General features: G+C 32.7%; 1 protein-coding gene across 10 annotated transcripts in view; it reads right to left on the minus strand.

Annotated features, from left to right (window-relative positions):
* LOC149425034 (potassium voltage-gated channel subfamily KQT member 1-like) overlaps positions 1–15,096 on the minus strand; it is a 399,798-nt gene that overhangs the window by 98,684 nt on the left and 286,018 nt on the right. For all 10 annotated transcript variants that reach the window (XM_089648572.1, XM_089648565.1, XM_089648558.1 and 7 more), the window contains exon 7: positions 869–997. In XM_089648572.1, the coding sequence (XP_089504698.1) occupies positions 869–997 (129 nt within the window). The remainder of the gene's footprint in view (positions 1–868; positions 998–15,096) is intronic.

Genomic DNA, 15,096 nt, shown 5'->3' on the forward strand with positions numbered 1-15,096 from the left:
GATGCTTTTGAAGAAATCTCGTATTGATTTTCAAGTTAGCGGAATTTACCCGAAACACACAATTTGAATTTGACCAATCAGAGGGCCTACATCGTCCAGACGCTAGGGTAATAATACTATCAGATACAAAATTAAATTATTGAAATTATTTCTCTTCAGTATTGCCGGATTATTGCAGTATTATTTTTTTTAAATTTATTTATTTATTTATACATATATATAAATTACAAACAAAATGAACCTTTGTCTGTCCAACTGGGAAGGATTCCCGTTTCAGGACAGCCTTTTATTATAATTACAGAATTTATTATTATAATTTATTTTTGCAGTATCCCACATTTATTAATTTGCTACATCTGTATTTCATTTTAAATGCCAAATGCACTGCTGGCAATTTCAGTCATGGGCCGCCTCTGCCACCTGGTTCCAGAAGCAATCGATTTTATAGGGAAGAGAACACAGAAAAACGACGCGTTCTGCGTTATCAAAAACCTTACACAAATGTTGGGGATGCCTTTGGCCTATCTCCCGGCAAAGGGTATTTTTAGAGCACCTACCATTGAAATACATGTAGAGTAATTACAACACTGAATGCACTTGCCAATTATAAAGGGTCAACACTAGTTGTAAAAAATATTACGTACATAATATATACAAGTGGTGGTAGTAGGAGATTTTCAAACATTGTTGGGTTATTCGTAACCTGGGAATGTTTGTCTTTCTTTTAAAAAAAAAAAAAAGTTCTATTATTCTAATAGGATAACTTAAATCTGAATTACATGCCCCCTTACTTGAACTGGTCACTTAAATAAAAATTTAAATCATTAAAACTTTCATCAAAGAAAAGGTAAAAAAGTAGCACACTTACCACTCCCCACCAAAGAGCTTGTGCAAAATTAGAGAATTTGCTATCCTTGACATCTTTCTCCGCCAAGTAAACCAGGAATGAAGCGAAGATGAGCCCCAGGAAGCCGATGTAAAGTGTTGTTATCAACTCCTGCAGAAAAGAAGCAATGAACATGAATCAATAAAATTATCAAAAGAAAAATTGAAGAATCATCTCTAAAAAAGCATTAAAAAAGTGTTTAATGTATTAACGTCGAAAAAAAAAGATTAAAAAGTAGCTTTATAGTTTTTGATCGAAACATGCTTCAAAGTAATCGATTAATAGGATACCAGGACAATATAAACCAAGAGAAGTTTGAAGAATGGCTGGAACGCTTCCAAAATTCGTTTTTGATGCTTGGCAAAAAATCATTTACCCAAAGAAAACTAAAGTTTACAATTATATGTAAAGCTTTGATAAAGAGACCACGTCTAAAAAAATCTCTTCTACTTAAATAAAAAAATTCCTTAACTGTTAAGTAAATTTTCTATGATCATTTACCGTCACTGGAAAAATTCTCAAGACTTGTGACGAAAACATTGAATTATTAAAAAGATAAGAACGTCGTAAAACAGAGGTAAGTTGAGGCCAAAGTTAATCTTATGAAACCATCAAAAGATGTCCCATTAAATTTAATTTCTCTAGCTTCAAAGTTTATCTTTAATTGACACTTCTGTTCCCACCATAATTTCTTTTGACGGAATGAGGTATTGTCAAAGTTTCCCATTGAAATTGTGTTATTTTTAAGAAAATGTTTGATTAAAAACAATACTTCCCTAATTTTCAGTCCGCAATTATTGCAAAATTTCACCTCAGGCGCACTGTAAAAATATTCCAGCACTAAGGGCCTGCAAAATAATTTAATATTTCAAGGTAATCAAATTATTAAGGATAAATTAAAAAAATATAATTCGATTCTTCTTACCACAAGATCTAACAGCGATGAAATGATTAAACTCATACAATATATAATTTCCGCTAAGGATTGATTTCGGGATTTAAAATAAAACGCCTTGAGCTTAGACCAGCTACCCGTTATTGCTAGTAAATCAAAATGACAAAAATTATGTCCGGATTTTCAGGCACTAAAACCTTCGTGAATAATACTGCCATAAAATGGGTAAAATAAAATGTTTGATTTATATTATTTGGAGTGAAAATAATCGCTTTTCGTGTAATATCTGTTCAATAAACTAAGTCAGATAATTCCAGTATAGTTCCAGGATGCATATTATGAACCCTGAATTAAGGAAGCGGAGTTTCATATGCAATATTCGATGAACCATCGTTAGTTCTAAGTGAGTGAATAGTCTGGGTAAACAAACCGAATTAGAATTAGACTGTTCGGTAAACTTTAATTAATCAATCAATTTAATCAGTTTAATTAAATACTGCGAATAGAATACATCTTGGCCTTTGAAATAATCGAGTATTTTTTAGATAAATCTTTTTATAAGCCAAGAAAAAAATAATGTAAAGGCCTATGAAAACTGCTTTAAAGTTCAAAATCTCCTACTTACGAACCCATTATTGTATAATGTGGAAAATTAAGTTATTTACAAAATGATCGAAAAAAAATAAAATATTTATGCCTGAACATCCACAAAATAAAATAAAAGGCATTTTTTGGCCATGTTTTTTTCTTGCATAAATCAAAACAGGCGGATGGTGTTAAGCGGGAATTTAAACCTTATCGCCATCTACGTAAGGGTTGTTATTGATAGCGGCTCAATTTAAAATATTACACGACGTTAAATTAAAACTATATTAAAGTGTGTTTTTTTGGTAAGTTTTGAATGATATTTTTACGAAAACGTACATTATAGGATGACAAATATACTCCACGCAAGTTATTTTATACAAACTTAATTTGTTACTGTTTTTATGTGAATAACGCCCAAGAGTCCCAACAGTCTGTAGCCTGTAAGACTATGGAATCTCCAATTATAAACTTTGTAAGGCTAAAGGTAATAAGGAGGGGAAGCAGATGAAAAAACGAAGGTCGGGAAGTATCTGGCTATTCATATCTGGTCACCAAACAAGACTAAAGAGATTTCAAGCGACGTTTCAATTCTGAATGTTGGTCTTACATCAGAGTTATACTGAGAGTATCTTTCACCCTGGAACGTGCGTATATACTATATATTATTTTAAATAAATAAATTATATATATTAATAATCAAAATTTATTTGCTTGCGTAGGCCGGGATTTTAACACGTTTCCCTCGACTTTACGTTACATCCAATTCCTTGACAGCCTTTTTGTTTATGTCTCAAAAACGATTTATCTTTATAATTAGTCGAAATCACTGAAATCGCACATATACATTATATTTCTCGTCACATTTATGGGTCTCTCAAATATTTTACGACCTATATAATTGTGAAACCAGAGTGAAATTCATAATAAATAAATGCTTTAAGTGCTGATTAGTTTAACCGCCTTTTAATGATCATTTATGTGCCATATAGTGCTAATGAAATTGGAAGAAGTGCCATAGAAGTTAAGTTGTGATTTAGTATGGACAATAGCTAATCGATAATTTAATTCAAATTTGTGAGATAGCCCAATGTAATTATAGACACCCTGTGAATAATTTGTTGTATTCGACAGCATTTACTTTGTGGCTTGTCAGGAAACAACTTTATTTTAAAAATTACTAGCTGAAGTTTCAGGCGTTTCCCGGGCTTTACGCAGAGTTTTTGGAAATTTTATGTAAACAGTGACATTTCTCTTATGTTGAAGGTCAAGTGTGCAAAATTTCATTAATCTCGGAATAAAACAGTAGATTTGTACAAAAAAACAAAACCCCATCGCCAAACCGAGTTACCGTAAGCCTCCGTGGTTAAGGTTCTCGACTAGCAAGCTGTAGATCGCGGGTTAAAATCCCAACGTGTGCAAGTAAATAAATTTTATCTGACTTAAAATAATATATACTATATTTGCGGCATTATCGGTACTGTCCTGGTGTAAGACCGCGGATCAGAATTAAAAAGTTGTTTTAATGGCCTTGGCCGCATTTGTTGACCAGATCTGGATACTTCTACTTCTTCACCTTTCTCTTCCTCATCTCCTTCCTCTCTCCACTATCTTTAGCCTCACGACTTACCCCGATTAGGGATGCCATAGTCTCACACCCAGTAGACATATGATATTATATTTTTCGGAAATTAATGGTCGATAATCACCCGAACACAATATTTTGTCATATGTTGCACAATGAGTACCTACTTCTGCCTGGAGCCAGTGGAACTAGGCACTCCCGTTCTAGAGGATGTTTCCCAGCTGAAGAAAATTGAGGTGGATAATAGAAAGGTAAAGGAGTACCTTACTATTAACCCCCCCAGGGAATTTGTTTGGTTTTGCCAAAAAACAGCTATTACCCGAAGAGTAAATTTTTTCGCTTTTAGGAACAGTTCATATGGTCTTATAGAAATTGTTGTATCTGCCTTACTGTCATGTTAAGAAATATGAACTAAACAGTGTTAGAAATAGAAAACACCATGCTTTATATCAGTCATTCGCAAAGTGGGCGACAACGCCCACAAGGGCGCAAAGTGGGCGACAAGGGCAGTAGAAGGCTCAAATTAGGGGCTGTTGAAGAAATCTAGAGGGGCAACGGCAGAAAAATTCTATCTATAAAAATCCGATGAAATCTAGATCTCGTCGAAATGCACCAAATTCATCCTTTACATTATATTTGTTTTAAATTCAAAGCCTTCTTCTAATGTCAAGAAATCTGATTGAAACATTCTTTGATCTCATAAATAGGATATGAGTCACGTCCTATCTAACCTATCCATATAAAACAGCACGTTTAAAAATTATATTAGCAATAACTGTTTTTAAGATACGCAACAGATAATAGTGCAAAAGGGTAAGTTAAAAATATGAAGGTCAATAGATTTTTTTAAAATCTCAATGTGGACGGTGAACGAAATAAGTTTGAAAACAGTTTAAAAACTAATCCATAAACATATTAAACCTATTTTTTCAGGTTATGTTAGTTTCTGAATGCCGGTAACTCACCTTATGAAAAAAATAAAACAATAATGATTGGTGTATCACTAACGCAGGTGAATATCACTAATGTGTTTGAATTGTAATTATAAACCGTGAACGATTATCGAAACACACGATCTCATTTCCTTGAACATAACATACGATGTTTTACGAACACACAATATGTATTTCAAGAATGGCAGAAAATAAAGCTATCAATTTTTTTAATAAACAAACTTTAGCATTCAATAAAAAATGTCTGTTTAACAAAACATAGACTATTAACAATAATTGATTAACTCATTAAGACGAGACAATATCCTAAAATAAATCCCGAATTTTTACGACGTAAGTGAAGCAGCCATGCACAAAAATATGCGATGCGCGTCCTTGTTTATTGGACAGACCTGCGGTTGAAAATAAAACATAAATAAATAAACTGTCAAATCTCTATAATAAAGTGGGAATCTTAACGACATAAGTGATGAAGTCGTGTAAAAACAACATGCCGCGTGAGGCCTGGCGTAATGGACGGACCCACGGTCGACTTTGCCCCAGCAGGCCTTGAAAATTGATCTTTCCGTGGGGTTTATTTATCGTCTAGAAAAATAAAATCTGGTACTTGCCGCAAATTTTATAGATGAAAAACGTTTTATAATATTTCAAAACCGTTTTGCAAAAAATATTTTAATTGTAAGGTACTGTTAATTTTAAATATAAATAACCTACATCCGTAGGGACCCCTCTAGAAACATTTGAGATTTTAGTAATACGTTCATCAGAGAGAATTGACATGTGAGCGTCGAGCAAACCCCCGTTATTAGAGTCTTTTATCGCCTTAGTAAGAATAAGACTTGCAAAAAGTACTAGTCGCTATTATTGCCTGTGAATCAATTTGTGGTTTTATTCATAAAGTGGATTTAACTAATATTTTACACAACTCTTGGGGTGGCTGTGGTTAACAGTTATAATTGGAAAGGGATTCTGACTTACACCTGGTCTTTGGTACACGTCTCGTTGAGAATTGACATCATGACCTTGAAGAACACTGCTGGTTATAAACACTGATCAAGCTTCCGTAATAGACACGCACTGATAATCGCACTGAGGGAGCAATGAACATGTTTACTGCACAGGTTTTCTTAACAAACTGCTTTTTTATAAATAATTATTGCAATGTCACTGATGCGGGTATGTTCACCACACTGTCAGACAGGGACAGGTAATTGGATGGAGAAATGCAAGAACATGTGTTAAAGGTAGATGCATACAGTTGCATCCAAAAGTACAAATAAAATAAAAGCTCACAAACAATCAGCCATTATTATTTCTTTATAGAACATAATGCTGCAATTTTTAAGGTCAACGGACATATTTTTTGCACAATGGTTAGTGTTCCTTCCGATCCTTTGCAGTTTTTTTTTTGTAAAACAAAAAAAACATTTATAAAAATATTAAAGAATTGATTTTTAGGCCGAAAATCCAGCTATTTATACTAATTCAACAGGCAACAAGTTCGTCACAGTTTCAAAATACATATAAATACATTACAAGAAGTAATGTCACATTGCCACCACGCAACTTACGCAACATTACGCACAACTGCATAATATTCTTCAATGTACTTCGAGAAAGTGGTGCAACTGTTGCAATGACAAAAGTCACCAGTGTGCGCCTGGCCTTGTTAGTTTTACACGATACTTATTTCCACACCGTTCCCCATATGGAAAACATATCGGGACCAAAAAAAAAAATTTAATTTAAAAATTTAAAAAACCTAAAAAACTAAACAAATAGTAGCTCATTCCATACACACAAGCAATTGCTTATTTTGGGAGAACATTAAAAAAATGATAATAATTAATAATAATAAAAAAATAATTCGAGAATAATTCTCCACTAACCAGAAATTGTAATTAGTTAATTAAGATTGTTATGTATTATTTTACTATAGTGTATCTATCATCTATTATTAAAATAAACAAAAAAATTAAAAATCATCACGCAACTTCAGATTTGAGATTCATAATATTATTTTAATTACAAATAGATGTAAATTTTTAGTATTAAAGTACACCCTTTTTTAATTCAATAACCCTGCACACACAGTATTACATAAGGTCCACATCTGGGGTGTAATTTAAATACCCTGTCTTTGTCCCTAGAATAGTCTCACGCCCCCATCTCCTACATTTACTTAACATTTTGGCACCCAACCTGCTTATACCTATTTAAAATTTTGTCATCTCCTTGTTTCCCTGGTCCTCCTAACAACCTTTAACATAGAAGTTGGCAATAGTTTCGCAGAAATAATAGTAGAATGTATTCATCTACACGAAATATAATTACAGGAAAGCATTATTCTTGAATAATTACTTGTGTAAACCTCATATTATTCTTCATTGTTACCCATAGACAATCTTTTTAACAACAATTTTTTTTTTAATTTTCTTTATTCGGTGTTTTTTGGTTTTTTACAATTTTTGGGTGTCTTAAGACCACCAAACTAGGCATACGCCCTTGATTAACATTTCCACACAATACGTAATATCATAGTTACGTAAAACAAAGACAGCCGTCAATAAATTGCGCGCCAAACTGGACCTAAATCTGTAAGCGTCAAATTTAGAATATGCCTTTTTTCATATCGAATCCATATGGAAATGCGGATACCCTAAACGGAATCTGTACCAAAAAAGATAACGTAGAACTTAGACGCATTGAAGTAAAAGAGTTATTTTGAATTCCATCTTGCGCTATCCACCTAAGAGATGTACATGTATTACTAATTTAATAAATAAAAGACACCAGATATATTGTTTGTTCCTAGATAATATAAATATACTAAGAGTTATTTGATCTGAGTTTGTTACTCGTTTGTTCCATTTTTTTCAGAATCGTTCGATAAGCTTTTTATTAATTTTATAGGTAGGTGACTTTCTTTCAATTTACTGAATTTATTTATACTAGTTTATTTAAGGATAACAAATTACCGAAAGATACATTGATTTCAAATTGCCAAAACAAATCACACTTACGTACTACCTACATATTAATTAATCCTTTAAAAATCATTGTCCTCGAGGTACGGGATAAGCGAAAACAATGAGATGAATTACAAAGTAAGAGGAATGGGTACAAAACATTTCAGAAACAAAGGCTTCTCTTTGCCGTAAAATGATTAGTATAAAGCTCCCGGTACGTGTTTTAGGGGGATCACGTTGCCGTCGCGTGACCATCCCCGCGTCTCGACGCTCCGAGCCCCGCCGCGACGCGTTTCGTTCCGCCCGATACTTACAACCTATTTATATAATCTCCCAATTCAAAAGCAGTTAACGGTGGCTCATATTTATGTGGTGAATTGGAAAAGGGAGATGTGTCAATAAAATGTAAAAATTTAGTCAAGTATGCAAAACGAACGTATTTTTTGTGGAAAAGAAAGACTAGCACAAAATATCACGTTGTTGAGAAATCCTAATAAACAGTGATAACTTGATGCTGAAAGGTGGAACAACTTCAATCATCGCTGCAATCCGTGTTTAATTAATCTCCACAGGGAATAATGTATTTTTCTTTTATTTTTTGGAATAACCTAACCTCAAATTGTAATATTTAATCAGTGAAGACAATATTAGCAACGCTCAAACGAAAATTCCAAACAGAAAAATCAGAAAAAGTTTTGGTTGCTTCTAAGAAATTAACCCAGGCCTCTGCCTTTCCGGGAATTTGCTCTTTTTATGTATACCTAATTACGGGTCACCGTGTGCATCCCTGTTCGACATGGTTCATCGCTTCAATTCGATTACCTGTATTTTATATAATTAAACTTGAGACCATGGATTCCAATAAAATTAAGATGAAACCTATGAAACGCAAAAAATTTAAAGCAAATAAATTATACAAAAACGAAATCTAGTTACACAATAACCGTTTCATTTTTCTAGAGTATTGAAATAGCGTTATCGATACTTGTAAATTGGTTCAGATTATTTTGGAGCAATAATTTATTAATTAAACATCATAATTTCGGATTATAACATTCTAAAATTCAAAAACACGCAATTCTTACATTTTCAGTAGTTACATATAATGAATTTATGCCTCCGTTCTTATAATGCAATTTTTTACTACTAGAGTAGATAATAATAAATTCCGTTTCCAAGGAGGTTTTACTGTAATTTGGAAAACAATAAATTAAACAATAATTCATTTATATAAATGATATCTCCCAATTAGATTTAAACGGTGATATTTTTTTATATGCAGATGATACTGCAATTTTCTACTGGGGTAAAGATTTAAACATCTTACTAGAAAATGCACAGAGTGACTTAGACAAAATTAACAGTTGGCTCCAATCAAATATATTAACAATGAATGTTAAAAAAACAGGATACATGATTTTAAGCTCAACTCGTAAAATAATTCCTCCTCATGTACCCTTAAAAATTGAAAATAACAACCTGCAAATCCTGATACAGGAGAAATATCTTGGACTGTGCATTGATAAACACCTAACTTTTAAACAACATATTCAAGATATTAAAGATAAAATCACCCCCCTTAATTAGCGTATTCAGCCGGATATCATATCTGTTACCAAATAAAATTAAAAAAGGTTTATATTATAGCCTCGTACACTCACATTTAAACTACTTGGTTGAAATCTGGGGAAATACATGTGAAACATATATAAACGAACTACAGGTAACACAAAACAAAGTAATCAAAAAACTATTTCACTTCAAATCTAGAACATCAACAAAAAAATTATATATGGAAACAAAACTATTAAAATTAAGAAAATTATATGAATATAATACATGTCTTCTTATTTACAAAATAAATAATAAACTCATACATACTAATACAGAACTCATTAAAACGTCCCAAGTACACACACACTTTACACGGCAACACGATAAAATACATTTAAACACCAAACATACTCATTATGGCAAGCAATCCATTGGTTACGAGGGAAGCAACATATATAATTGCCTCCCAGACGAAATTAAAAATGAAAAAAGTATAGGTACATTTAAAAAAAAATTGTTCAGTTGTATGCTCAATCAACAAAAGTGAAAGTGAATAATATCAGTGTGTAATATATTTATGTGTAATATATATGTTATTTCTAGTTAAATAAGTGAAAAATGTAATTTTCTTTTTTCTAGAATAAAAAAAAAAAAAAAAATCATTAAAATGTATTAAAAATGTATCATTATTTAAAAAGTCCATTACATTTATTTTGCAAAAAAAATTTTCTACATTTATTTATTATTAAAAGTATATGTCAATGACTTGTCACTTTTTTCCAAATTACCGCAGATTCAGCAAACAATGATGCGGGTCTAAACAATCTGCTTGTCTCTTAACTCATTTATTTGAAAATGTAAACACTGTTCGGATCCAATTTCATAGCAATATATTAATAAATTGCGAACAACACGCAAATTTTCATAGCAAAATAAAATTATATATATATATTAAATAAAGAAGAAAATAAATTAATTAGCCTAGAAAATACCATGTTTAATTTTACTAGGGAATCTGGCAGATCTAATCTTAACTTCAAATTGATGCATCCCCTATTTTTCCTTTTTGTTGTTGTTTTTTTTCTTCATTTAATTCTTTTAAGTTTTATGAACATAAAGTTTCAGCATCCTCAATGTTACGAAATTTCCTAAATTGTTTCAGCTGCCTGAAATATTCCACAGTTGAAGAGTTTTCTCAAAAACCATTGTGTATTCTCTCAGCAGATAACGAAGCTGTGAGATGGTGGTACCGAGGGTGTATACGTTTGCTTTTAACAAGCGAGTTTGTATAAACGTTTCAAACAAACAGATTTAAAGATTTTATAACATTAACCCTATACAGGAGGCCCTGAGGAAAATAATTATACGATTTGCTGCGTGGAAGGTCTTTTAAAATAAAGGAAGGAGAGGAAGTTATGGAAAGGATAAATGTATGAGTGAGTAGAAATTTTAAGGTCAGTGTGAACAAGGGTGTTGTATGAATGGGGGATCCATACTGTGGTGCAAGGCATTGGGTCAGGCTGAACGAGTGAAAGGATATTCTGTAATTTTTATTTTATTACGTTCCGGTTCTGGTTAAAAATAGTGGCCGTTTTAACTTGTCGTGCATTAGCCACAAGGCACAATAAAAAAATCTCTGCATACATGTAAGTAACTAGCTATTCTACGGAAAATACTTACGGTAGATTACTTAAAAATATGTAAACACATTATCTGATAAGACGGTACAGTTTACAAAAACATAATTTTGCTTGAAACAAGTTTAGCAAGTAAGTTATTACGCAAAAAGAATCAACCAACGCACGGCAAATATTTAGCGTCCGCTAAACATTATTTATTCAATATAACGGTCGTCAAATCGTCGTGTTTATAATTAAGTAGGTGGGTATTTAAGTACCTACTTACAAATCGATTTATTAAATATGAGAAAATGGGAAACATACTGTTTGGATGTGGGGTCTGTTGTTCACAGAACTACTAGTTAAATTTTTTCTCTGTTATTTTCAATTTGGGAGGCGGGTTTGGGTCCCGCTGCTCCGGGAACCATGTATTGAATAACCACCACCTCTTCCAGAGGTCACTCCAAGTAATTCGCTAAGTAATTCGCTAAGTGGTGATTTAGCAGGGGTGCTCGGGTTCATCGGGCGAGGTGTGTTCATCATGCGCCTGCCCACCAGCTGAGTGGCGTGCTAGATCAGGAGAGGCTAGTTTGGGGAGACCCTTTGACCTCTCCAACTAGTTTCTCGACACATCGTCTTGCGTTACACCGGGAGGGATATATTCAATGTCTGTCACTCCTGGACACACTGATTCCTAGATTCCTACCCAACCTTCATACCTTTTACCTTCCAAGAACTTTTACTACTTCCTTTCCTTAAAAAAGACCCTTTCACACAGCATCCTAAAAGATGACATGAGCCCTGAGGGAAATTAGGGAGTCCCCTGTGTAGGGTTAATGTGAAAAAAAGCTGTGTCTTTAAAAAACTTTGTGAATTTTGTTTGTTCCCGTTGATTTCGTATTAAAGAGAGCCGTTAAGTTATTTAAAAAAACTAACGACTACGAAAGTGTTCGTGAGTTCATTAATTGTGAACATTTTTTTTATGATGAAGCTAGCCTTTATTAACACTTCCTACAAATTAATCTCGTATCTCTAGTGCCCATAACTTAGAAAGCGAGTACAGTCTATTTGGAAACACGATAATAAACATTATATTACATACTTTGTTGTATAATTATTATAACAATCATGATAAATATTCGGTTACTAACATTAATAATTTTCACTACATTTTGATCGTGTTATTTTACAAAGTCGTGTTTACGAAATTTAAACGAGATGGAGATCTACCATGTAATGCGAGTGTAAGTGAGACGGAGCGCCGACTATTGGAGTAAATTGAATATTTTTTCCACCCCAATTTGCAAGGTAGTTCTAGTGTTATTCTTTATTCTATATTATTAACGCACGTGAAAATAGTTGGCTTTGCATAGGTTATTTTGGTCGTAAATAGTTGGCTTTACATAGGTTATTGTGGCCATAAACATTTGGCTTTACATAGGTTATTGTGGTCATAAATAGTTGGCTTTACATAGGTTATTGTGGCCATAAACATTTGGCTTTACATAGGTTATTGTGGTCATAAACAGTTTATTTTAAAGTTTCTTTAATCATTGAATTGTTTGTTACATGCATTGAGGATTTTTCGACCACCATGCTAGGCACATGCCTGTGTTATGGTGGTCGAAGTTGGCTTTACGTAGGTTATAGTGGTTATACATAGTTGGCATTACATAAATTATTGTGGTCATAAATAGTTATCTTTACATAGGTTATTTTGGTCATAAATAGTTAGCTTTACAATAAAAGATAATAATATATAGCGCTTCAAACAGTTTTGACAGCATTCAAAATAATCATTTTGGGAATACTTAACGCCAAATTTTACGTTAATCGCCTTATTATAATGCCGAAAGCAAGGCAAATCTTTATGTCTAACTGTCGGAATAAAGTGGTTTAATAGAGAAAGAAAGGCGTTATTAGGGGAACTGATCGAGGTAGTAAACTAGAGCATGAGCCAAATCACCTAATCATTTCCAAAAAGTTTACCGAAAATTTATAAACTCAATTACACGTTTCCAAACTAGGCTTTCATGATTCTATAATATCCTTATTTAATAAATGATGCATTACAATCCTTTTGTTGAATCGCCTGATACTCAATACACATTGATAAATTTTAAGAATATGAAACCAATAATTATTTCTGTAACATTTTATTGTTGAACAATTGAAAAAATATCTAATAAATCAGTGTCTCTTGCCTTATAAGTTTTTTTTTGAGAAATTGATTTATTCTAAGCTCTTCAGATCATGAGTTTCGATACGTTTTGAGTTAATTTTTATAGTTGGAAATTACAGAAAAAAACTTTATAAATTTCATGCCGCTTCCTTAGAACCACTGAAGTGATTGGTGTCATATTTAAACATTTACCATATTATTTAATTAATGCCATTCCTCAAAATTTTAACATGAAAACATGAAACTGTTTACTGCAGTTTAAAGCCAATGAATCCACCTAGATTTCGCCGCTTATCTCATATTTTCAGGTTATATAAACATGGTACATTATGACAAACGATCTCTCAAAACGTTTTTGCGAAATGGAAAAATATGCCAAAAATTATTCCAGTTTTTAGAATGTTTTTATTACTTAGGAACTCACAAACTCAAATGAAAATACTTGAAACACTATTCGCATAAATTCTTTGTTAGCTTTTATGTTTAATTTTTCACTACAATGTTGTATATGTTGTCCCAAAAGTCAACATGGAGGGCTAAACCAACTTTCGACGGACTAAAATATTATCATAACATGACTTGACCTTGGTTTCGTGATATTGGCACTTACAGTAAAACGGCAATATCTGTTTCATCTGAAGTAAAATATAGCAAATATTATACCACTTCAAGAACTAAACTAAATAAGCAATTATTTTTAATATCTTGCCAGTAGAGTGGTACATTTTTCAACAGTATGATGAGTTGGATCTATATAATCAAAACAAATTATCTATCTAATTAAAACATTGACACATGAATTGGAATTTTTATTTACAAATGCGTAGTTTTATTTTGGTATTGATCAATAGCAGGGCTGCGTAAAATTAAAAAAACTAAAATGAGATTTATTTTTTTGGAATAACTTTATTGAGTAAAACCTCAAATTGTAATATTTAATTATTGAAGACAATATTAGCGATTTCTAAACGAAAATCTGAAACAGAAAAGGATACGGTCACATCTAGAACTCGAACCCGGCCTAAAATAACCTAACAGCCCTCCAAGAGATAATGTTGACTTTTAGGACATCCCTTTTGATGCTATGCTTGTAATGCCATAAAAATATTGTTATTTATTTTAATATTATTATGTTAATTTGAATGCACTATTTAGTGTAAATAATTTATACTTGTTTTATGTAAAAACCTAACGGGCACAAATGAATAAAAAAATAATTTTCCGTTATACACTTGCTTGTTGCTGTCGTATTTTGAATTAAAATTCTATATACTTGAGATATATTTAAGTATCATCCCCAAATCATGATGATTTAAGGATGTGGGGGTCTTTTTTTATTGAAAGGAAGGATAGGAAGTTCTGGGAAGGAAAAATGTATCAGGGGTGGGTAGGAATTTTGGGGTATGTCCAGAGGTGACGTATAAATCCATCCCTCCCAGTGCGATACAAGGCTATGGGTCGAGGGAGTCCTGCTGAAGACGTCAAAAAGTGTTTCCCTCAATCGGCCTCAACCGATCCCACCCCTAACGCAGTTAGTGGACAGATGCATCTGCCGTCAATACCTGGACAAACCTCATCCCATAAACCCGGGCACCCCTACTAAGTCTCCAAACGAAGCGAACCACTTGGGGTGACCTATGGCAGAGGTGTTCAGATATAGTTAGGGTACCTCTAATTTCAGTAGGGGGGATGTGGCATAATAAGTAGTGAGGTTGACTCTGACAATACAGAGGGAGCCAAATTTAACACAGTACAAATAGTATTATAGTAACGGCTAACTAGTCAAGACGTTTTCGCAATCCTGTACTCGGTCTAATAAATGTAATAAACCCTATCACGAATTGTCATTGAAAGCTACCTGAGCATCC

This window comes from Hesperophylax consimilis, chromosome 3, assembly GCF_061612785.1.
Source record: "Hesperophylax consimilis isolate HC1 chromosome 3, BYU_Hcon_1.0, whole genome shotgun sequence".
NCBI lineage: Eukaryota > Metazoa > Arthropoda > Insecta > Trichoptera > Limnephilidae > Hesperophylax > Hesperophylax consimilis.